Source organism: Alligator sinensis, unplaced genomic scaffold, assembly GCF_000455745.1.
Source record: "Alligator sinensis unplaced genomic scaffold, ASM45574v1 scaffold54_1, whole genome shotgun sequence".
NCBI classification, from domain to species: domain Eukaryota; kingdom Metazoa; phylum Chordata; order Crocodylia; family Alligatoridae; genus Alligator; species Alligator sinensis.
Window position 1 is genome coordinate 82,332 of NW_005841962.1, and position 24,891 is coordinate 107,222.

General features: G+C 43.7%; 1 protein-coding gene across 5 annotated transcripts in view; it reads left to right on the forward strand.

Moving 5' to 3' along the window:
- Positions 1–24,891, forward strand: part of ATP2C1 (ATPase secretory pathway Ca2+ transporting 1) — a 105,478-nt gene that overhangs the window by 32,333 nt on the left and 48,254 nt on the right. For all 5 annotated transcript variants that reach the window (XR_003093287.1, XM_025200256.1, XM_025200255.1 and 2 more), the window contains 3 exons: positions 17,047–17,157; positions 18,695–18,811; positions 24,127–24,216. Coding sequence is in view for 4 of the 5 variants with exons in the window: in XM_025200255.1 (XP_025056040.1) it covers positions 17,047–17,157; positions 18,695–18,811; positions 24,127–24,216 (318 nt within the window). In the remaining variant the exon portion in view is untranslated. The remainder of the gene's footprint in view (positions 1–17,046; positions 17,158–18,694; positions 18,812–24,126; positions 24,217–24,891) is intronic.

The window sequence follows — 24,891 nt, forward strand, 5'->3', positions numbered from 1 at the left end:
GTAGGTGCTGCTTACCAGAAGTAAGCCCTCTTCCTCCTGGCTTTTTCCTGCCCTTCCCTCTCATGTTGACAGCTGCCTCTTAGTTGCGCCCCACCCCCCTTTTCCCTACCAGAGGGGATGGTAGTTCCCTGGTGGTGCACCCTGCTCTATTGGTGTGTAAACAGTGTATTCTAGCTGTTGGAAGGGTTAAAATAATAGGCTACCAAAAATAAGAAAGCAGTTTTAGTCTAAATTTGTGGAGCTGCTTTTTGGCATGTAAAAGCATTATTCCTGAATCCTGTGCTGTGCTTCATTTGGCATCTACAACTGGCACAAAAAAAAATAGTACAAAATAACTTCTCAAACCACCTACTGGAAAACTTGTTATTGCGGTCAAGCTAATTTTGCTCTTGTCATCTTAATACATGTTCAATCCTGAAAAAGTTTGGTTTAGCTGCTAGGGACTGTGCAAGATGCAACTACCTCAACATTTGTTCATTATTAGAATACTATATTTTTTGTTGTATCCTTAGTAACTGAAGCTGTGTGGTTACCAAGGGGTCAGCCAAAGATTGTTTAGCTCATGGAGCATGAATTGGTAGCAGTACCTACTATTGACCCCTTCCCCTCTCCCAGAGGTGTTCTGAGGACCAAGAAAAGTTCAGAGTCAGTCCCATCCACATTAAATATTCACAGATGTAAACGGAAATGCATTTTAGTAGCAAACTTACAGAAATAACTATTTTATAAACATTTGAGAGAATAGAAATATTAATTTTTCTAAATCTCAGAGGCTTTTAAAAACTTTAGCAGGTGGCCAACCTGCTAGTGAAAGGGACTTCTTGCCTAAGTTTTCAAATTTAAGCTTGAAAAGAGTGCTTATCTTGGCTCATCTGCAGATGAGCCATTCAGCAAGAACCATAGTTCAAGGCTGAAGAGCAAAGATTCAGCGATGACCCGACATATTTGTACTTAGTTTTGGCTGTAAATCAAAAAGCTTACTAAAGGTCCAAAATTTGAAAATGTTTTTAATAGGTACTACCCTAATTTAATATTCATACACCAGTTTTTATCCTCTGTTTAAGCTATGTGTTGTCCTAAACCAGATCTAACTAGCATAAAACTGCTAAATGTACTCTGAGCAGTTTTTAACTCGCTTCTTTCAACCTGTCATGCTAACCTCTGACATTTAGCTTGCTTATTACAATTATACCACCATTACAACTTAAATGTGCACAATGTTGTACTATCTTGCTAGGGTGCTGGGAAGCTTACATTTTCACTTAGTAGCCGCTTTCACTTGCAAAGCTTAGTTAGAGCCTTTAAAATATGTCGGATGGGAGTAGACTGAGGCTTTAAAGGTTTATTATTATTATTATTATTATTTTTTTTTCTGGTCTGAATATCTCCTCCAGAGATGCTAACAGCTGGTGATTGACAAGATGAACTGATTTATGAATACTTTGTCTTTGGGAACTTATGTCCCTGATCTTCCCAAATGCCTTGAGTGAATTGGGATTTAACACAGAAGCATGCTTTGACAGCCTAGAGAAACTGTACAGAATGTGGAGGGCTGTAATCAATAACATAGTCTCTGGATATCACTTCTCCTGGGTGACACTGTGTTTTAGTTTTGGCAGAACGCCAAAACACCTTCTGCCTTGTCTTTCAGACTGTTTGAGAAGCATCTTTAATTTCTCAGATGTTGTTCCCCTGAAACCTCGTAATGGTCTGAATAAGAAATTATCAGCCTAGCCGGTCACGGTCCTATCTGTTTTCAGATGCACTGACAACCAGTAAAGCATCTCCTCTTTGTGTTCTCCACAAACCTGGTGCCAGTTCAAGGCCTTTAAGAGCAATCCTTTGAATTCCTTTTAGCAGACTTCCTCCAATTGGTGCTGAAAGACTAGACACTTGTCAACTGATTACATCAAATACCTTGAATACACTTTGACATCCTGAAAGGTTTCAGCTACATTCCACATTAAGGAACACAGGGCTGACTTGGAGAATGAAATTCAGTATAAATTTCTATTACTGTTTCTCTTTAACGTGTGCAGAATTCAAGACATGTTAAAGGCAGGGTTTAATTTAGGTAAATGTTTGCTTTCCCTGCTGGCATGCAGGTAGTTTTCATTCAGGGAGTACTCTCCATGATTACAGAAAACTGTTGCCTGGGTATAGTGTCATGCTGAGCTCCTAAGATTGTTTTGCTTTTTATTAGAGAACCTTTTTTGTGGAAGTGTGTCCAGATCTTTCCTGCTTGCCCTCATGTTTTGTTTCACAGTATAAGAGCTCTATACCCTGAAGACAGACTTCTGGGAGAAGTATGAAATTAAGGTATTTTCAGTATTGTTGTTTTTGCATTGCAGATATTCTTTGCCTTTGTAGATTCCTAAAAAGTATTAAAAGATGGATATAGAAGAGACCCTCTTCTGCATTTGTCGTGGAAGGCATAAAGTTGCACAAATTATCCTCTTTTAACTGCAGTGAATAGTGTTCGATACCTACCTGTCTCTCATCTTTTTAAATGGGTTCTTTATTAAAAATTTGAGGTGCTTAGGTTTATCAGGTTAGCTAGCTATGCTGCATATTAAAATCTAGCTATTGGTTGATGATTAGAGAGGGGGATGAAAGCTGTATGTGCTTCAAAGCACCTAATCTACTGTTTTCTTCAGAACAAGATTGAAAATTGTTGCTTTTGTTTTTCCTTAATCTGTCTCTAAATAGGAAATTAAAATTTCCAGATGTACTGGCAATTTAATGTCTCTTACTAGAACTCTTATTAACTGTTAAGAATGAAACTCAAACTCACACTGCATCTGATTTGCATAGTTCAGTGTTAAGACTTCTAGCTTTGACACCTTGAACATCTGTTTTTGTGGCTTCTACTTCCTTCTTTATTCTTTATACAATCCTATATAATTGAGTCTCTAAATTTTTGTGGTAATAAGAAGTATGCTGCAGCTAGAAAAATGACTTATTGGCTTCAGTTTGTGAAATTATTTCATGCAACATGAGTTTGTCATATAGGAAAAGAGTCTAAGGGCTTAATAGTAGGAAATGATCTTAGTTACTGTTAGTCTTAAAATAGACAGCACATTGGCTGTGATCAAGTACAGACTGCCAGAATCCCTTTTGTTCCAGAATATATGATGCCCACAAGATAACGTTACTGAAACTGGTTAGCCTTACTTTATTATCCTCTCTCTGTCTACACATCTGTTTACTCTCTTATATTTACAAGATTTCTTACAACCATTGGATAGTAAGTGGAATAACTTCTCCAGCTCGGTCCAGAGTCTGCTCAAGTAAAGTCAACACCCTAGACTTTTGATGGGAGGGGGAATGGAATCCTGCCCTACTTAGTTGATAACACTTTGTCCTAGACTTCATTGGTCCAGAATTTCATCCTGGAAGTCTACAGCTGAAGTGATATGGCATAGCTTATCTTTTACATATCAAGCTCTTGTGTTGGGGCAGTACTTACTTCTTTCTCGTGCATCTTGCATAAAAACACAGGGGCTCTATACTCCTGTTTTGCTTAAGAATATGCGTAAGACTCTTATGCTTAACTTGCATTGTATAAAAGGGCTTCTCAAGGAGGCAGTTTTAACCAGGGAGAAACTAAGAGCTGCCAAAACCTCTGAATATTTCATTCATTACTTAGCCATGAATTTGCTGCTCTGAATACTTTTTGACTGACAGTCACAATTGTCACTGTTCATCCTGGGCAAATGATTAGAGTTCTGTTTTATAATACAGTATTAACTCTCACAATAAATGCCTGTCTGACTTTTTATCCCATCCTACATAACATATCTTACCTTTAGAGAGGATTTTAGAATTTAGAATCGTGGCGAAACCCTTTGTTTCATTTTGTGTATGTACAAAAATAAAAGTGCTTCTTTTTGTTTGTGTTTGAATTGATAATTCTGAATGTATACTGGGTTATATCTTGACCAGAACACTTATTTCCATGGTATTTGCTGAGGATAACCAATCTAAGCATACCTTTCATCCTCTGAAGACACTTTTTTCCATTTAAATGGTTTTTCCTTAATGATAGTATCCTACCATCCAGTACAAAATAGTATTAAATTGCCTCAAACTAAAGAGATTTAACAGCTGAAGGAAAACATTTTGATCATTTCATTGTCTAATAGTGGGTATGGCTGGACAGTAATTGGCAGTCTGAATCTTTATGCACTCTGAGTCTTTATGCCTAAAACTGACTATTTGAAGCCTTGAAAAATGACAGGACCTAGTCAGTTTTGGTCTGTAAATACCACAATATAGATAGCTTTGTGCCATTAACGAGCACTACTTACATTAAGTAGAAGTAAGTGTATATTCTGGGTAAGTGTGGTAACCCATTTCAGCTCTAAACCAAGTACTTTGTATCTTAACAAGTAGAATTCAAGGCTGATGGGTGGGGGGAAAGGGGGACACGGGGATGGGAGTGTGGGGACGGGGGGGATTGTACATCAGGTTTCAGGACTAAATGCTGCCATTCACCTCAAACAACCTGAATTTTTGAGTCCACACTAAAATGGACTGGCAATATACATTCTACCAATCCTTTTGTTTTTCAACTTTCTTGTTTTTTGTTTCCAGTAGCAGCTGCTTTAACTTCTAGCTCTGTTCTCCCTCTTAATTGAGAAATTGCTGGATCATTTGGGGCTGTAACCTTCTGGTTGCTAGATAGGGACTATGCCAAAGGAGACTTTCTTTGTATGCAGAGAAGTCCTGCAAGCATTGAGCCAAGGTCAAGAAGTGCCATAGGAAGCCTTTTCAGGAATCTCAAAGGGTAAGCTGTGCTGTGTTGTTGCAAGCCACCTTTTGCTGTACAAGGGCAGAAGGCTTTGAATTAGACCAGTATCCTGTGACACTGCTGCATGTCCTTTCCTTTATGCTTAAAGCTCAAAATCTGCTGTGGGAAGATTTGACCGAGAACATGAGGATTCCCTGGAAGATGAGAGCCTTACACAGTTTACTCCGATTTTAGTCATTTTAGAGGCTCTTGAACCCCAAATGCTCAGTGTTAGTTTCATAAGCAAGTAATGAGCTGTTAATGAGAGATCAGGTAAAATATACACTTAAGCTTTGTTTCCTACTGGAGCTGTCTCTAAGGATGTGCAGGGCCCGGGGCAGATCAGCCTGTGTGGGGCTGGGGGAGGGGGGGAGGGAGGGGTGACCGATTGCAGAAGCTGGTGGCGGCAGGGTTGGAGGAGGGGGGTGGTGACTACCTGCACAACTGTCTGTGGGGCCCAGGGCAGTCAGTTCAGAGAGCCATCTTGGAGACCTGTTCTCATAGTTGCCATGTTTGTCCCAGTGTCTCTCTTTGGTTCTTGTACTAGGATAAACAGTGTTCTGCCTCCACATGTTCTTAACAGAAAGAAAATACTGCATATGCTGCTAAAAAAAAACAAAACTGCAGGGCCCTCCCAGGGCAGAAAGCAAGGTGGTCATGATAATTAATTCATTCCCCCTTCAAGCACGTTTAGAAACACTTAGTACACTTCCCTTGAAGACAGAAGATTGAAGTGAAGGACAGTTTCACATTCAGAAATGGACTTCTTCCAAAAGATGTCCTTGCAAGTAAAGATACTACACAGCAACTTCAAAGGTTGGGATGTCTGTGAGATCTTGGAGGGGCTCTCGTAAAGCAGGTCTGAGCCTTTTATTAGCTAATATTTATTAATGCATTTTTTTTAGTCTCCTAGAAAATATTGTAGCAGTATGCAAACTAGAAGTAGGCAGTGCATAGTATAATGATTTACAAAGTACAGACAATAACTTCAAAGAGGCCTAAAACGCCATTAAAATTGTATTAATAGTACTGGGACCTTTTGGCATGTCTACAGGGAGTACAGAGTAGAATTTGAGATTAAGGAAGTACTTTAGTAGAGCATTATAACTACAGGGCAGAACTCGCTCCTTTGCCTCTTCAAAACAGAAGCCTGTGCCCTTTTAACTGTGCACTTTATCAGGAGGCAGCATTGCTCTGCTCTTCTCACTACAGTACCATATCTTATTTGGTTCCCTTTAGTGTTTATAAAGTCTTTTATGATGTGGGGGGGGGGGCGCTTTCATCCTATGATTCAAAGCCACATCCTCAAGTCTTAGTGAGGCCAGCAGAAGTATAGACAGAATTGCTAGCTTGGCTTCATCAGGACCTCTAGGCAACCAGTGTAATGCCACAAATATGCTGTTAACAGAAACCTGGCCCTATGATTTATGGTTCCTCCCTAGTGTGAAATGAAGGAGTAGAGCAGCGTTCCAGCGTATCTGACACAGTGAATTGGCTAGCCAGCCAGCCACCCACCTGGCAGTAGCAATCTGTGCTGAGGAAGCTACATTCATCGTAATTCCAAAGACAGAGAGGTAAGGTAGTAAAAGACTTGCCATTTGCAAAGATTGGAAAAGAGGGTCTGTAGGCATCATCCCCCCCCCCCCCCCCCCCCCCAAAATGTGGGGGGATGAGAGAAACTTAATCATCATGGAGACCAAACCATGAACATCTTGTTAGCTTAGAAAGTTTTGTTTTTTCTGGTGCAAGAAAAAGAAAAGGGTAGTGGCTAAAAAAAAAAAAGGCAAAAAAATTGATGTAGGGGATTTAATCTGACATAAAAGCTGATTTGGGGGGTGAGGGAGAAGGGAGGGCAAGGGTTGTGGTGACTGACCAGAGTTTGCTTGCATCTAAGTGGACCATGCAAGCAGGTACAGAGATGCATAAGCAGCTGATAAAGGAAGAAGCAAGTGTTTTTGGAGAGCTTTCATCATCCAGGATGCCTTTTCCCTTCTCTTGCCATTCCCTCTGGCTCTGCACAGTAACCACTGGATTCCCCTGCCATAATACTGCAGATTTGCCCTACTGGGAGCAAGTGTTTGTGTTAGGACTCCTAGCCCGAAAAAGAAAACAACTCCTTCAATACTAACCTAACTTAGATGTTGGATTGCTGCCACCACTCCCATCATGAAGAGGGCTCACTGTGATTTGAGCCTTTGAGGTTGAAGCTCTGAATTTTTAAATCTTTATTTGCATTTCCCTGCTGTTTTTGTGGTTCTTATTGTTCTCATATTTTGGCAGTATTAGCACTGGCTTGTACTTTAAGGGCAATTAAGTCATGTTTTGCTTAGAATCTGTGGTGGGGGGTGGGCATGTTTGTGTGCATTTTATTTGTCCATCAGCTGATTTTGCCATTTGCAAAATTCATGGCTATTGACATAGTATTCACAACAGACCCCACACACAGATAACAAATCTGCCTAGCCTAGTATGCCGTGGTATTTGAATTACAAAAACAATAAAAGTTAGAAACGTGTTCTTAAGAATTTTAAACATAAGGCATGCGCAGCAAACCCTGAAGACTGGAGAAGCAACTCCTTATTGCAAATACTGCCAACTGCATATAAAAATATTTATAGCCTTTCATCAAAGTAGGTGCACAAGACATTATGGAGAATGTGTTCTGGTGATTGTCATTTAAGAGGGGTCTTTCAGGCTCCCCAAAACATCCTGCAAATCTTTGAATCTGTTTAGCTCTCATGGATGCTGTGCAGAACAGATCATTAAGTTAAAATTTTGAGATAGGTTTACTTGGCCTGTTGAAGGCCCACAACACTGTCATTTCTCAGCTGCTTAGGCATTAGTTGAATGGATATTTGGGGGTCTAAATGTCCAGTAAAAGGCTTCATTAGCTAGGGTACTAGAGGGTTTCTTAAAATAAGAGTAAAAGTTGATACCATCTGTGAGAGCTGCACTGGCAAATTGCCTGTTTTCCATTAGTGAAAACAGGCAAGAGTCCTTTAAATTCTACAACTTTTTCAGGCTAACCTGTATAGGCCATAGGTTACTATTGTTTATTAACATTAAAAGTACTCCTTCATTTATGAATTCAATGACTCAGGCCAGGGGAATGTGGGTTTGGTATCTTGTGCCAGTGCAGTTGGAAAATAATATGGTGTTAGTAACTTTCTGAAGATCAGTAAGCCTTGCAGCATGCAGTGACACCACTTTTTTTTTTTTTAAATAGTGGTACGCACATGTCACAATAGCCCTTCCAGTCAGTCTGTCTCTGCTGAATTTCCAGGCAGTCCTAACCAAATTATTCTGAAAAGGCAAGGGAAGACTTGTATTTGAGCTGCAGAGGCAGGACACAGGATTCTTTTATATGGATTTCCAGGAAAAGCCCCTCTGTCATTTCTGAAGTTTTGCAGTCACTGCTGAGCAATTTAGGGCTGCAGCACAGTCCTCTCACTAGTCAGTGCTTCTTTCTTGAGCCTGAAAGCAGTATCTCAATCTTGAGTTATCTGCTTTTTGTTCTCTAGTTCCAGTTTTAGGTGTGGAAAGGGAAGCTATAGCTGCTGCTGCAAAAATTGCAGCTATCTGGCATTGGCATATCAAATACATCAGCACAGCTGTTGTGTATGCCTCTCTGACATGGTTTCATTGTGGAGAGCTCTTTCACCCATGATGTTCTGTTAAGAGTTTGGAAGTGGCACCAGCCATCTGAGAAGAGCAGATCGTGTGAAGAGCACATGATGTGAAGAGTTGCTATTGTGTGGACCGGGAGCGATCCGGGCCCTTTTTCACGCCGCTCGGGCTGTGGCCAGCAGCCCGGGCACGCTGGATCAGAGAGAACAGGCGACACGCTAGAATTAGGCACGGACGCGTAATGGTTGATTCAAGATTGTTTACTTATACCGAAGATGGTCGCGGTGTAGGCTGGACAGTTTCCCAGGCACAGCTCCGATTAAATCCTCGTTTGAGGACTACAACAAGCTCGGGTCTCTCCCACGGAGTTGTTGAGGCGCTGTGGGTCCTTTTGCGCGCAGGGAGAGGGATACGTCGAGGATTGCGAACGGCGACGGAGAGAGGCTAGAGGCTGATCAGACCTCTGTTGCCTGCTTGAAATGCACTGAGTCCAATAGACTCCGCAGCGCTTAGAGATCTTCACACAGCGTGAAGTCTCCTCCTCCCGGTGTTCGTGGAGTCCTCCAACTTGGGCGGAAACCACTCAAGCTTTTTATACGGCTAGCAAGCCAATCACTAGCCGCCATGTGTGAATAATTTCACGCAAGCCAATAATGGGGCTCGAATTATAATACAAATGGCGGGAACTCTTTGCACCATGCGTCTCTGTGCTGCAAAGAAGAAATGCATACTGCAAAGAAAGCTACGAATTGGCGGGGAAATAATTCAGTGGTGCCAAAGCGCACACAAAAACAAAAATCACACCCTTGGGTTGTGACAGTTATAATTTTAGTGTGTGTTTGTTTGTGCGCAGTTTCTTTTAGAAGCCCTGTTTGAAGGACTGGGCCATAAGTGGTCTGACCTAGTGGGTAGGCCACCAGGGAAGGGCTGGAGACAGGAGCTGGGGGAACCCTGAGCCACACAGGAGCAGGAGCTTGAGTCCAAATGATCAGATCCAGGGTGGGATTGCAGAGGCAGAGTCCAGGTCACAAGCTGAGTCAGGGACCAGGTTGCTAAAGCTGAGCTAAAGCTAGAGTTTCTAAAATCCAGAGTTGAGAAGCAGGTTGCTAAAGCTCTAGCTAAAGCTAGAGTTTCTAAAATCCAGAGTTGAGAAGCAGAGTCAAAAACCAGAAAACCAAAGAGCACAAGATCCAGAGAGGCTTTTACAATGGCAGATGTTCAGGCAGAACTGTTGGCTGGCTGCCAGTTTGCTGCCACTGGTGGACTTAAATGAGGAGACTGTTAACCTCAGCAGAAATCAAGAGGCCCTAACAGTGGCCGGCTGGTTTCTTAGCCAAGGTGGGGCTGCCAACCAGAGCTTCAGGCTGTCTGACCATCTAGGTAATTAGTCCTGGCTGCACTGCGTGGTAGGGCCTCTGACTCCTACTGTGTGCTATGGGAGCAGTCCCATAGTGCATAGGCCCTGTCCCTAGCGGTGCAAAGAAGTATGGGATATTTACCCACAGTGCTAATTTCATTCTTTCTAGGAAACTCCATATGGAAGCAATGAAATAAAAGCAAGACATGGCTGTTGCATACCAGTTAGTGTGAAGGAGTTGCTTTGCCAAAGCTCACTTTGAAGTAAATCCCCCATGTATATAATCCACGTGGTTGTAACAAGTCTTCCAGTACATGAGAAGTTATAAAGAGGGCAGTGATCAAATGTTCTCCATGCCCAGTGGGGTTATGACAAGAAACAATTAGCTTAATCTTTAGCAAGTGTTAACTTGGATATTAAAATTTGTCATAACTAAGGATAGTTATGCAGGCTGCTTTGGGATGTTGTGGATTGTGTAGAAATGGCTAATCATGCCTCAGCTGGGATGTTGGAGCAGAGGAGGGAAAGACGATTAAGTGACCTCTTGATAACTGCTGCAGCCCAGCATTTTTATGGAATCTGTTACCAACTTCAAGGTCCTGAGAGAGGATCCGTTTCCCTGAGGCAATCTGTAATCGAAGCTCCCGAGGAAGACCTAGTTTCTTCCCATAAAAACTTTAGCATCCCTGATTAAATTCCTACAAAATGCTCTTTCTGTTCATAAACAAGACTTTCTCTCTGTAGACCTGCTTTTTCTTTAGCACCTTTTCCTATATGTGAAACTTCCTAGAAGTTTGTTGTATATTTTTACACTTCAAAGCATGAATGCTTGTATATAATTTGAAACTGGAATGTAACTTTCCCTGAAATAACTTCCTGGACAGGGAAGAATCTTTTGCTATTCAGATAGTTCACGTAAAAGACAGGAAAAGCGTTAAGGATATATTTGAGTTGTTTTTATCTGGCTCTTAAGGGACTTGTTCAGCACTGAAAAACAGCTAAAGAATTGCCACTGCACCTCCAATAAAAGCCAGATTCCTTGAAGCAGGGCTGCTTTTCTAGGTCTGGACAATTGAAAGAGGGAATTATTCAGCAGGGATCCACCATTAGCCTCACTGACATTTTATTCACATACTAACTTTGAAATATCTGTGATTGATCTGGTAAAATCGCATTTCTGGTATGGAGGAACAACAAAGTTTCTGTGGGGAAGGAACTTTTTTCTATGCTGGATTGTCCCGTGTGACTAATCCTGAAATGCAAAACTTTGGCAAAATTGCTAGGCATAAAAAAGTGTTGGGTTCGCCATACCCCAACCCCATAAATGTTAAGCAGCCTTGGTACCATCTCTGTTTGTAATAAAGTATGCATATACTTTTCCAAATGCCTCAATTCCTTCCATGCTCAAATTCTTACCTGGTCTTAATACTTGTTTTTCAACTACAAAATAGCAAAGGAGTTCTAGTTATCTTGCCTTGCTCATGTTGCCGCATTCGTTTTTAACTGTGAGGAGATCATACTCTTATGGGCAGCCTATTTTTATTTTAGATCAGTGGTTCTCAACCTTTTTTGTACCAGGACCCATTTGTAAACATTGATGGCCAGTTCCGGCCCCCCCTACCCCCCACACAGTTTCCCATGTTTTTCTCCTTTAAATGAGAATACATATTTAAAAATTTTTAAAAGGCTGGCAACCCTTTCATATGTTTTTGTGGCCTACTTTTTGAGTTGCAACCCATGGGTTGAGAAACAGTATTCTAGAACACATTGCGCTGTGATCAGTGGGGTCCCTCAAGGCTCTGTCCTTGGGCCTACAGCATTCAGCTTTTTCATTAATGATGTGGACAGCGGTATCAGAAGCAGACTGGCCAGGTTTGCCGATGACACAAAACTCTGGGGTAAAGCATCCATAACTGAGGACGGGAGGGTGATCCAGGCTGACCTTGACAGGCTCAGGAAATGGGCAGATGAGAACCTGATGGTGTTTAATACCGAAAAATGCAAGGTTCTCCACCTTGGGAAGAAAAACCTGCAGCATGTTTATAGGCTCGTCACTGCTACGCTGGTTAGCACTATGGGCGAAAGGGACTTGGGGGTCCTGATTGAACACAAGATGAACATGAGCCTTCAGTGAGATGCTGCAGCTAATAAAGCGAGCAAAATGCTGGCTTGCATCCATAGATACTTCTTAAGCAAATCCCAGGATGTCATCCTTTCGTTGTACTCGGCCTTGGTGAGGCCGCAGCTGGAGTACTGCATCCAGTTTTGGGCTCCACAATTCAAAAAGGATGTGGAGAAGCTTGAGAGGGTCCAGAGAAGAGCCACGCGTATGATCAGAGGTCAGGGAAGCAGACCTTAAGATGAGAGGCTGAGAGCCATGGGACTCTTCAGGCTGGAAAAGCGTAGGCTCAAGATCTGGTGGCCACCTGTAAGTTTATCAGGGGTGCTCACCAGGATTTGGGGGAACATTTGTTCACCAGAGTGCCCCAAGGGATGACGAGGTCAAATGGTCACAACCTCCTCCATGACTGTTTCAAGCTGGACATAAGGAAGAACTTCTTTACTGTCCGGGCCCCCAAGGTTTGGAATAGACTGCTGCCGGAGGTTGTTCAAGCACGTACTTTGAACGCCTTCAAGAGACATTTTGATGTCTGTCTTGCTGGGATCCTATGATCCCTGCTGACTTCCTGCCCCTTGGGCAGGGGGCTGGACTCAATGATCTTCCGCGGTCCCTTCCAGCCCTAATCTCTCTGAAATATTTGAATGGAAAGAAGTTAAGGCTTAGCCCAATGATTTTCCTTTTAGCCCTTGATCCTTTTAAGGGTGTTGTGGGCTACCACACACAGTTATCACTGTTAAGTATATGTAGACATGATGCACAAGATAAAAACCCAGAGATTTCAAATAGGAACCCATTGGGTTAAAGCGATTCTGACCTGTTGTGGTCTTTCCACATTCTTTGTGGCAGAGGAATTGCTTTAGCAGTTTTCTGTAGTCAAAAATCAAGTGAAAATTAAGAGCTGGCACTTTCTGAGGGGTGTCTTGAGTCTAATGAGGGATACCCTGAGTCTAAAAAGGTTGAGAACTGTTGACAACCCAATAAGGTTTTCAGGGGTGGGATGATAACTTCGTAGAAGTGACTGAAAACTTGAAAAGCAAATCTCAAAAGGACTTGAGCATTGGAGATCATATTTATATTTGATTTCTTTTGTCCCTTTAGACCAGGATGTGTCCAGCTTATTTGACCCAGGTCTGCATCACAGGGCATCTGTTTCATGGGCAAGACACCCCACCTCTGGCAGCTTGTCAGTGCTCACATTGGTGATTTTCTGGAACACAAGGAGTGGCTGCCTCCACTTATCTCTCCCTGACTTGGATTTGAGTTGCCAGTGGTAACTGAATTTGGCAATGTGCAAAGTGGTGAGGTGGCTAGTGGCAGTATGTTTGCCCCATGGGTTTTGAAGCCACATTGACAAGCCCCAAAGGCTGTGATTTAACCTGTCATGAGCCATATACAGCCTGTGGGCTGCCACTTGGACAGCCCTGCATGAAACAGTATTACAGTTGAAAGATTTCCTCCACCCCATGTAGACAGGGGGTGGGGGTTAACTTTTTTTGGGCAGTGTGCTACAAATTATTCCCACACTTTTTAAAAATAAAATATATTTCATGTTCCAAGTCAGGTTGGTTGAATAGAACTCAATTGTTCCAAAAAGCGTATCAGTTGAGCAGGCAGAACTCAATCTTTCTAAACACCATGTATGGTGCTGCAACTGGTGAGCATCCTCCATCCCGGGCTCTCACCCTGGGACTTTAGATGCTCCCAAATCCATTGGCAGGCATCCTATATGCAGGCCCAAGCCCAGAGGTCTTGGAATTCAGATGCCCCCGACTTGATCTTGACCCACAAGAGGTCAAGTTGCTTGATCTGAGCCAAAAGACTGAGCGCCATTCTGATCCACTTCCTCAGCCTGATCTGTTCTTTCTGCTTCCAGCCATGTTCTCCCTCTCTGAATTGCCTGCTTTGCTTTCTGTTTCCTGTCTTTTCTGCCGGTGTACTGCGTGTCCCTTCCCTAATCTGCTGCATGCCATGCAGAGGCTGCCTGTGCCGCTTGCACTCATCCCACAGGTTTGTCACCCCTGACGTAAACCAAGCCTATTTCACATTGTAGTCTATGCCTTTAAAAGTATAGAGGCTAAAAAAGGGTAATAATACAACACTGACCTGAACTGTTTTTTCAAGTGAAATTAGAGGAAATTATTTTGCCTGCTTTAGTTCTTCCATGCTTTATGATTTCATACATAGACAATCTAGATCTTGTGTGCATTTTAACACTTGCATTTGGGGGTATTTGATTCATTGAATATCATAAAGAACTTATTACTGAGACATAAAGAGCCAGTGGAGAGTGTTTGGGAATCTTTGCAGGAGAAAGTCAATGCTAAGGCAAGTTGCTTTTAAATGGTCCCTTGATACTAAGGTAAGGCAAGATTAGAAGCTGTACTTCTGTTCTCTCCCTTGCACTGGCTGCCAGTTACTTTCACAACTGCACTGGTTATCACCTGGAAAGCTGAATTGTTTAGACTGTGGTTATTTCTTAAGCCCAGATTTGTCATAATAACTGTACTAGTAGTTTGGCTATCCCTTGGTGCTGTTGAAGAAATGTGGCTGAAGGAAGGTCCTTTAACTAAATGCTTTGGACAGATAAAGGTACAGTATGTAGCTGTATTGATCTAGAGGCAAAAGGAATCAGAACTTGTGGTAGAGGTCATAGAGGAGATTTTACCACACCTTCAACTCTCCTATGAAATATGAACTTTCATTTCTACCCAGGAGAATTTGTACAATCTTTTCTCCTATGCCTGAAGAAGGGTGCTTGTGCCCAAATGCTTGCAATTAAAGAAATCTTTTTGCAAAAATCTAGTTGGTTTAATAAAAGATATCACTTCTACCACAAGTTCTGGTTCCCTTTGGAGAGAGAGATGTACTTAAGCTGGTAAAAAGGTGGCATGTAAAGATTTACAGCGACATAGTAAACATTATTAGAGCCCAAGTGTGTGTTCTGTGTCCTCAATTGCAGCATCATGAAAAGAAGTTTCAATTTACTTTCAGTCTGTAAATTAGTGACTAGTCACTGCTGGTGCTGTGAGCCTATTTGTCAAAAACAGCTAGTATAGGTTATGAAATTTAGCACTTGCATTGTGAAGTTTGTATTAACATGGCATAACTTTTCCTAGGTGGAAGATGGGCATGGATTGCTTCTTGAGGACTTGTGTATATGTGGAGTTACTTAGGAATAGCTGTTGTGAATTTAATCTTGTGCTTGCGGAACGCCATGTGGGATCTTTCTTGAGGGCTTGTGCCTCCTTGCCCTTGTTCTTCCAGTTGAAATAATGGGTAGTGAAAAAGTCATCCTCACTGATAAGCTGTTCTGCCTGCGTATCTTTTATTAAACACTTCCTTTATCACCTGGCTTCTTTGTTCAGACTTGGATAACTTTCCACTTGAGCCTCTGCAGATAGCCTGGTCAAAACTATATCTTTCTCTAGGCTTCAGCTAGCTTGTGGCTGTTTCTACCTCTAGTACCCATCCCTTTAAGATTTAATGACTCTTGTTTCTGGCCTAGTATAGTAGTCTTGTTGGTAAGGTGAATAACCTTTGCAACATTAATATTACACTGGTTTTCATTGCAACTTCAATCAGAATTTATAGCTTTAGAGAAAAGTTGCCCAAACTGTCAGGTGGACATTAAATATTGGTAAATCCCATGATTCTCAAAGGGGGTATTTGCATAGAGCTGTAAGTGGGATTTCCTGCTATTATTCTAGAATAGTAGTGTCTCAAAATCTGAGCCTGCCCTTCAAGCACCTATGTGAATCTGAGATCTGAAGGGGATTTTCTGCTTTTCCTTGCCCTGCATAAGCTTCTTCCATGCAACCTAAGAATGCAGGTTTAACTGAACAGACACTGCTCTTAGTCCAAGGCACTTTAAAATGCTATCAGTTGTTCTAGAGCAAGTTCATAATTTGTTTCTAGAGGTGATAAGCACTAGAAAATTTAAATAATAGTTGTTTTTTCTTTCCAAACTCTAGGATACCTCTGCCCCTTTATTCAAGAAAGCCAGGAATGTTGGGGTTTATAATGTGTAAGGCTAGAGAGGAAAAAATATAGGTATTTGCCAGCTTATACTATGGGGTGATGTTCTAGGAAGAAGGCCTAAAGCAGTGGTTTTCAGCCAGAGTGGCTTTAAAATGTTCATAAAGGTTTGGGGTTTTTTTTATGCAAAACACAACCTGGATAGACAGCTTTCTCTTTAAAATCACTCTCATGTTTGTACAGATCAAACACTTATTTCAAGTAATGCTTTTCTTTAAACCATGTTGGCCTAGGAGACTGCAGCTGTAAGAATCTGGTTGTAAAAGAGCCTTTGATAACTTCAGAAGTTATTCTCAACAGAAGAGAAATACTGTTTCTTACCATTTTTGTTCCATAATGATATGTAATAATGGCAGGTGATGGTTCGCCATACCTGAAGAGTCTGTATTTAATATGGGATGTAACAGCAATCTAAAGTCAAATCTTCCCTGTTTTTTGCTGAAGGCGGCTATCCTTTTCGAAATATCCAGAAAAAATAAGTGACCCTTTTGTATATAATTGGAAAGGAATTGTGAACTGATGTCTTTGATAGTTTAGATGCAATCTCCTTTTGTTAAGAAGTTGTTAGCAAAGCTAGCTAAAAGCAGAGTTTTAAATTCATTTGTGAACTGCCAGGATTGTTTCTTTCCTGCCCAGCCATTAAAAATAATGAGCTAAAGGATTGTGTGTACATGTGATCCATTAGGTGGTATCTGTCGCTAGTTTTTTTTAATGATGGGAGGGGGAGAATCTGACAGTCATTATTATTTCATATTGTAGCTGGTATTGCAGACTCGTTTAATCTTAGAATTTGTTTTCTAAAACTTAACACACATTCTTGTATAAGAATTATGCTTTCATAGTGTACATATTGTTTTATTACTATGCACTAATACATCTTATGAATTGAATCATTATTAGGTGTAGTGCTAAATGAGAGACCCAGTTTTAATGCTTTTCTAACAAGTGAAATGAAGATTAAAACAGAGATATTAGGATGTCTTGAAGTTACTCAATCTTGATCATGCTCAGTTATGGTTCCAGTGTATATGTGCTTGCTTTGGCAGCATATATAGTAAAATTAGAACTATTTTAAGTTTTGCTCAAGCTTACAACTTTGCTTTTGTTTCTTAGGTTGCACGTCTTCAACAAATCCCTAACGGTGACAATGAGACAATGATTCCTGTACTGTCCTCCAAAAAAGCAAGTGAACTGCCAGTTAATGAAGTTGCAAGCATTCTTCAAGTAAGTTGTGAAGACATTAAGGCCAGACTGTAACAGCAACTATTAAAGAGGTTTATGCAAGGAAGATTCTGTAATTCTTAGAAACTACTTTGTCTTTGAGTTTAATACTAACTTTTAGTTATTTTAATGGATATCATGGTTTAAACTCTAGTGTTTGTAGAAACATTTCTTTAAAATAAATTGTAAAATTGTAGACTTGTGTGTATCTTTTTAAAGTTAGTAATGTTAATATACTGTAATCCAAAAAACCACATGCTTTCACCTTAAATTATTAGTACTTACCCAGATAAACAGAAATGCTTTGTGTCCCATCCTGTCCCCCCCCCCGTCCCCCCCGTTTAGACCAAGAAGTCTTATTTAATCTTTCTATAAATTTCTTTTCAATCTTAAATAATCTCATAGGCACACTTTTAAGGTCATTTACATTTACGGTAGTATGTTTCAGTAAAATTAGTTAAGTACATTCTGTTTTAAAAAAAGATGAATTATTTTGACGTTGGTTTTAGATTTGCCAGTTGACTTGAGAATACTTCTGTATTTTGTCAAGAGTTTTTTTTCGTTGTTGTCTGTTCTTCCTCTCAGTGGAAGCCCTGGCAGAAGAGCTCTTCGAACACATTCTGAAGGATCTGAGTATTTTATATGATTTTATTTGACATAGTAGCACTTAGAAGTTAGCCAGTTTCTCAAGTAACAATGTAGAGGAAGGTCAAAGAAAGCTGTCCCCTATTTAGGTTTATGGATCTATAAATCTGGGGTTAACTTTCAGGGCACGTTGTCCTTCTATGTCAGTAATCTCAGTGGTTGTTCTCTTGGGTTAGTGCAATGGGGCTCTACCTTTTGGCCCCCGATGGTACTGGGCTGGGCCCCAGGTACCAGGATATGGCCCCGTTATGTCTCCCTGGCCTCTGTACACCTGGGTTGGCTCTGGGCTGCTTCTGTGGGCCCTGTGCAGCCTGATCAAGGCCACACCATCTCTGCCTGGCCCTGTGAAGCTGATCTAGCATGCAGGATCATGTTATCTGATCCATGGACTTCCTGACAGATCCAGAAATTTGGCAGCAGGGGAGCCACCAAATTTTTGGACCTGTGGGAAGCATTGTGGGCAAGATAACATGGCTCTGTGGGCTGGATATGGCCCACGAGCCAGAGGTTAAGCACTTCTGGGCTAGTATATGAAACAGTTTTGCGGGGGTTTTGGAGGCCAATAAGAGCTTAGGACTTTCAGAAAATTGCCCCCTTTGAAATTCTTGCCTAGCTATGTTACTGTAATTGTGACCTAATTCTCAAGAGCCTGAAAGCTACAAATGGTCAGCAGGTTAGTCACCTGGCTTGAGGTTTCTACAGAAAGGAGGTATAAATCTTCAGGGACATGAAGCGGCATCCACTATTCTAGTGTATCTGTAGGATCTTGGGTAGACCATCTTTTTATAATCTGAAAAGTTTCTTTACCTGTTGCTACCATGACGAAAACAATTTTTTAATGCCCTTATCATTACTATGGATATAGTCTGTAATTATTCTGTACGTGTTTTAATAGGCTGATCTTCAGAATGGCCTAAAAAACTGTGAAGTTTGTCATAGACGGGCATTCCATGGATGGAATGAGTTTGATATCAGTGAGGATGAGCCACTATGGAAAAAATACATTTTACAGGTAAGTGTTGTTTCATCCCTACATTTCTAGAAATATTGCCCTCTACTCTTCAGTTCTCTACATTTAGGGACATATTATGGAAAGGGAAAATGGGTAAACTAAGTACAGTGATTTAAATTGATGGTCCTGTAGTAGAATGTAGTTGGTATATTGAAAGGCCCTTCTATTCAGCTACCTGCAGAGTCCCTGACACACGTTACATTTAAAAAATGATTAGCAAGTTAATTCCACCTTAAGTAGTAACTGACCATGTGTGCAACTTGATTTAAGACATGATAATGCAGTAAATTAGGAACAAAGTCATTCCACGTGTATGGAACATTATATTTAATCGAGCATTACAGTATTTTATATAATGTGGAATAACTTTGGCTTGTTTGTATCGCACCTTAGATTGAACTTGTGGCCAGGACCTGCCAAAAATACTTGTGCTGCTCAGTTAGGCAGTGCACAGGTTTTGTACAACTCCTGGTGCATAGGGAGGCCGGCATTAAGCTGCCACAGTATACGGGGAGCTATAAAGCTATGTATGTTGAGCTGATTGTCTGCTTGGGCCAAGGCAAGTATGAGCAAGGTATAATCTCCAATCCCAGAACTGCACTTGCTGCCATGCATGTTTGGCATGGCAGGTTGTATCATTGTTGGGTTTGAGATTTAGATCCCATTATGTCTTAAGTTGAATGTCTGTCGGGGCACAAGTGTCTTAAGTGAATGTAACTTTTATACTTAGTCTGCATTTAGAACTGGGGCAACAGAACTGGGGCTAGAACAGTAAAGAGACTTATGGATGTGAAGATTTGTACAAAAATTTGTCCTCTGTGATCAAATCTGATTAGATACGAACCTGTGTGAGCATTGGATAAATTTTCAAGCCCTACTAAAGTACAGATGCCTTAATAGGCAAGGAGAGCTAGAAAAGGTTTTGAGGAGTAAGACATGGGGACAGTGCCCTGCTGTGAATACTCACTTAAGGCTTGTCCACACGTGCAAGCATGTACACTTGCAGCAGCTCAAATAGAAGTGGTGCAAATTTGAGCCGGAGCTTTTTGCTTCGGTGCACGTGCTCAGACATGCACTTTGGTGTGGAGCAAGTTGTGCCACTTGGGGCAAAATAACCCTGCCTGGCTCCTCTCGGATCTGCAGCTAGAGCCCAGGGCCAGCACCTGTGCTGTCCCCGGCAGTATAAAAAGCTGCCCTGTCCTGGCCCCATCCATACAAAAAGCTGCCCTGGCAAGCAGCTCAGGTCTGCTCGCTCTCTGGAGCTTCTGGGGCCCAGCCAATTGGTATCTGGGGACACTACCCCTTGTGCCAGCTGGACTGCTGCGGCAGCATCTCAAATCCATTTTTTTTAAATCCCCCAAAATCCATGTTCTTCCACATTTAAAGCAAAAAAACACTCTATTGGTATGTTTATAATGTTAGAGCAGTTTGGAAACCTACCAGTGTCTCTATCATCACGAAAAAATAAATTCTAAATACCTATATGTGTTGATGTGTGCTTCTGGTTTTCTTCATACATGATGGGTGTGTGATGGGGGGATGTGGTGTTTGTAGAAAGGGGGGTGATAAGGGGTGTGGGGGAAATGGGGTGGATGGATATGGAGGGATGTGGGTTGGTCTGTGTGTAGGAGTGGGGCAATTGCTGGAGGCACTGTGGGTATGGGGGACCTTGTGTGGGGGCTGCTCAGGAGGGGTGGGTCCCCTGGCCCCCACAGGGTGCAGCCCCCCCAACACATGGAATGCCCCCGCCCCCGGCCACTGCCCAGGGTCCCAGCTCCTGCCTGGAGGGCCATAGCCCCTATCCCCCACAGGACCCCAGCCCCTCTGCCCAGGGCCCATAACTAACGTTTAACAGCTGCGGTGGGGGGACCATGTGCCGAGCCCAACCTGGTTCTGCTGCCCCTGGGGCTGCTCTTGCTGCCCAGCCAGGCTGGTCTTGTGGCAGCAGGACCTGGTGTGGCACATGGGGACCATGTGCCAGGCCCAGCCGGGTCCTGGGCCCCCTCTGCAGCCCAGCCGGGCTCGGCCCATAGTGACAGGACCCAGTGCGGCATGCAGGGGTTGCATGCCAGGCCCAGCCGGGTCCTGGGGCCCCTCTGCAGCCCAGCCGGGCTGGGGCCATGGTGACGGGACCCAGTGTGGCATGTGGGGACTGCGTGCCAGGCCCAGCCAGGTCCTGGGGCCCTTCTGCAGCCCAGCTGGGCTGGGCCCAGATCCCTGAGGCTCGCTAGTCTGGCTTTGCACCGGAGCAGGTCGCACGGCTCCGGGAGGTGCACACAGAAGCCGTGCCTCCCGGAGCCCTGTGACACGCTCTGGTGCAAGGCCGGACTAGCAAGCCACATGGTGGGCCAAGTCCTCACCCCCCGCAGGCACAGGGGGCAAAGGCAGGAGCCAGCCCTGGGGCCTGGCCCATGCTGACAGGAGCCAGCATGGCATGTGGTTCCCACGTGCTGTGCCGGGTCCTGCCCCCTGGCCAGGCCCTTCCTATAGCTGCAGGACCTGGCCCAGCACGCGGTGACTACAGAGCCTAGCCGGGTCCTGCTGGCCCTGGGGCTGCTTGTGTCTCCTGGCAGCTGGGCGGCACGAGCAGCCCCAAGGTTGACAGGACCCCGCTTGGGTCTGCGTGGTCTCTGCGTGCCGGGCCAGGCCAGGCCAGGGAACATGAGCCGCCTAGGGGTGGCAGGATACAGCTCAGCTCCACACGGTCCCTGCGTGCCAGGCCGGGGAACATGAGCTGCGTGGCCCCTGGGCCAGGTCCTGCAACTATAGGAAGGGCCTGGCTGCAAGAACCGCATGCCGCGCCGGCTCCTGTCAGCATGGGCCGGGCCCCAGGGCCGGCTCCTGCTTCTGCCCCCTGTGGCTGGTGGCGGGGTGGGGGTGGAGGGATGTGGAGACCTGGCCCAGCCCCATGTGGCTCACTAGTCGGGCCTTGCACCGGAGCAGGTCACAGTGCTCTGGAAGGCGCGGCTCCTGTAAGCGCCTCCGGGAGCCATGCAACCTGCTCTGGTGCAAGGCCTGACTAGTGAGCCACATGGGGCTGGGCCAGGTCCTAACCACCCCCCAACTTACCTTGGACAGTGCCAGGGGCAGCAGGAACACAAAAGAGATGCTCTGGCCAAAACCAGAGCGTCTCTTTTGGAGGGCTGGCTCCGGGCACGGTTTTGAACCATGCCTTGCTCCACTCTATTACGGAGTGGTTTTTTTAGACACCTGGATATCCAGGGGTCTAATTTTTTTTTCATTCTTGCATGTGCCTGTTGTCCCGCCTCAAAGAGGTTTGAGGTGGGGCAACAGGCATGTGCGTGCTCATCTGGACGCGCCCTTAGGGATGAGAATTTTGCTGTGATATGAAAAAATGCTATCAAAAGAAGGGCTGTGTTTTTTGTCAGTCTTGGTTTGTTGGGTGTCTGAGCCAATATGTCTCTCTACAGTGTTCTTCTCCCTTGCCTAAATTATGTTTCCTCTTCATGTAGGGTTGGGATTGGTGGGATTGGATATTTTTTTTTTTTAGTTAGTTTGTTTTGGAACAACTTAAGGATGTTCACAAGGCTCTGGTCAGTTTGTTTCTTGCAGCTTGTCAGAGTAGCAGTGAAACTAAAAGGATTGCTGTAAATTTTACTCCCGGGTGATAGATGGCTAGATCCTAGAACAGTGGTTCCCAGCTGGGACTCTGTGTGCACCCCTTAAGGGTACTGTACTGCCTGGCTCCCATGTAAGGAGGGAAATGCTTCTCCCCTTTTGTCCTGTGCATCTGGCATCTGATGCCTGCAGCTGCTTTGAGGGCCGCCTGTCTTTTGGCCCTTTCTCTCAGCAGCCCCCATGCTCCCAGCAGCTTGCTCTGCTGCAGGTAAATGGCAGGTGAACGTGGAGCCAGAGCTGCATTTTTGCAGCCCAGCTCATCAGCTTCACTCCTCCCATGCTCCCAGGGCTGGGGAGGGACCATAGGGGCCATTTTCAGCATGTGAGATCCTTCAGGGATAGCCTTGGTGGTGAGAGCTGCCCTTACCTCCTCAGGTACAGATATAGGGAGCAGGGAGGAGGCAGCAGTGCAAAGAGTAGGTAGGGCTAGGTCCTTCCGCCACTGCTCTTACCTGGCGCTAGGAAGACCAACGATTCTCACTCGGTATTCCCCAAAATTCAGAAAAGTTATGGATGGGCATCTTGAGGCTAAATGGGTTGAGAAACATTGTTTGGGACCGTTGAGCTTGGCATTGCTTCAGAGGCATAGCCAATTCTCTGCTGCTGGCAGGAGCAGGAATATAATTGTATACCATCTTCTTTCTACCATTACCACCCTCTGTTCTTGAAATATAGTGGATTTGGGTGGTGTGGGGAAGGGAGCATGAACACATGGACTGGAAGTGTTCATGGGTTTCAGCACAAGGAATTCTGGTAAACAATTCTGAGCTTTGAGTCTGCTCAGGAAGTTGCTATCAAACAGAGGAAATGTTAGGTGTTTTTTTTTTTTTTTTTTTTTTTAAGAACTCACTCACTGCTGTTGGTACTTGTCATTAAAACTTTCCCAGATGCAACAGGCATATTCTTCCATTACACTCAACCCCGATAGTTGACTTCATTAAATCAGAAACGGATATGCAGACTCTGCATTGGCTATGGACAATACATAGCCCAGTTGTCAGTAGGCTCTATCTTTTCGTGCAAGTCTTATGTAGGACTTCCTTTAAAAATTTGTTTCTTATGCTTTTTTGTAAGGTTTTTTTCATTAAAAGTTATTACTCTGGTGGCATTATAACCCATTTCTAAAAATAGAACCCTTTCACCCTTTCTTGTTTTACTTTAACAAATCTGAAGCAAGCATAATATGATGTGGCAGGAACACTGTATGTAATTTAGAGCAAGGAAGTATAAATTGAAAATGCTTATTTCTGCCTTGACACTGAAGTAGTGGGAACCAAGCCTCTCTTTCCAAGTGCAGGCATTTGTAACATAGCCCAAACTTCTTTATATGTTATTGAAACACATAGAGAAGCACATACAAAAAAAAGCTCCCCACTCTTCATCCCCAGAAGAGGGGTATCCAGAAATCTAAGGAAAACAGTGTCCTAAGCTCTCTGGACCATTAAATATTCACCTAAATGGGTTGCTCAGGTCTCTTGATAGTCCAATATAATAACTCATTTTTAAGTGGAATATCTAAAATGATGTATTATTTGCTTTTGTTTAACCCAGGATTTAGAACTATGGTTTAATTAGTTCAACTTGTTCCAAACGCAACCAGTTGAATTGGTCTTGGAAGGGAGAGGTTAGCTATTGTTCTGAAATGTTGCTGAATTACTGTTTGTTTGCTCTTTCAGTTTAAAAACCCCCTCATTATGCTTCTTCTGGCATCTGCAGTCATCAGTATTTTAATGCATCAGTTTGATGATGCCGTCAGTATCACTGTGGTAAGAAATTAAAATTGTATTTTTTGGGTTACACTTAAAATGGATCCTGCGTTTGTGCTGGTGTTTAATAACCTATAGTTCCTGAACTGCAAGTGTAAAATATTTTCCCTTGCATATGGTGCATAAACAAATTTAGTTACAATTTAGTCTGGGAGCTGGGGCTGAATGCTGACAGATTCCGGGTGACTGCTGGAACCACTCCAGCTCCTAGACAGCACACAGTGCCTTGCGGAGCTGCTCTGCACCTGTATGATGCGACAGTTGCTGTGCGGGTGCCACCTGGGAGGGGGTGGGGGTGATCCCTGCTGCCGTGTGCTGTGCAGGGTAGCTCTGCCATGAGCACCCAGAGGCCCCAGTCGCCATTCCTGCAGCTGGTGACTGCGAGGCCTTTTTTTTTTAAGTTCTGGGGGGCTGGGCCAGGCAGGGCAGCCATGGGGGCTCCTCTGGCTGTGCCTGCCTCTGCCTCAGTGAGGGGAGCTGTGGGGGCTATGTCCTGCTGCTTCCCCAGCCGGTAGGGGAGGGGGGTGCAATGCAGGTGTGGCTCGCTCTAGGTGGCAGCAGGGCATAGGCCCTGCTCCCAGCACTGCCGCATCTGCATCAGCACTGGGATGTGGACTGGGACAAATTGCCCAGCTGGGGAGGGGGCGTGTTACTTGGGGAAAGGAGTGGGGGGGG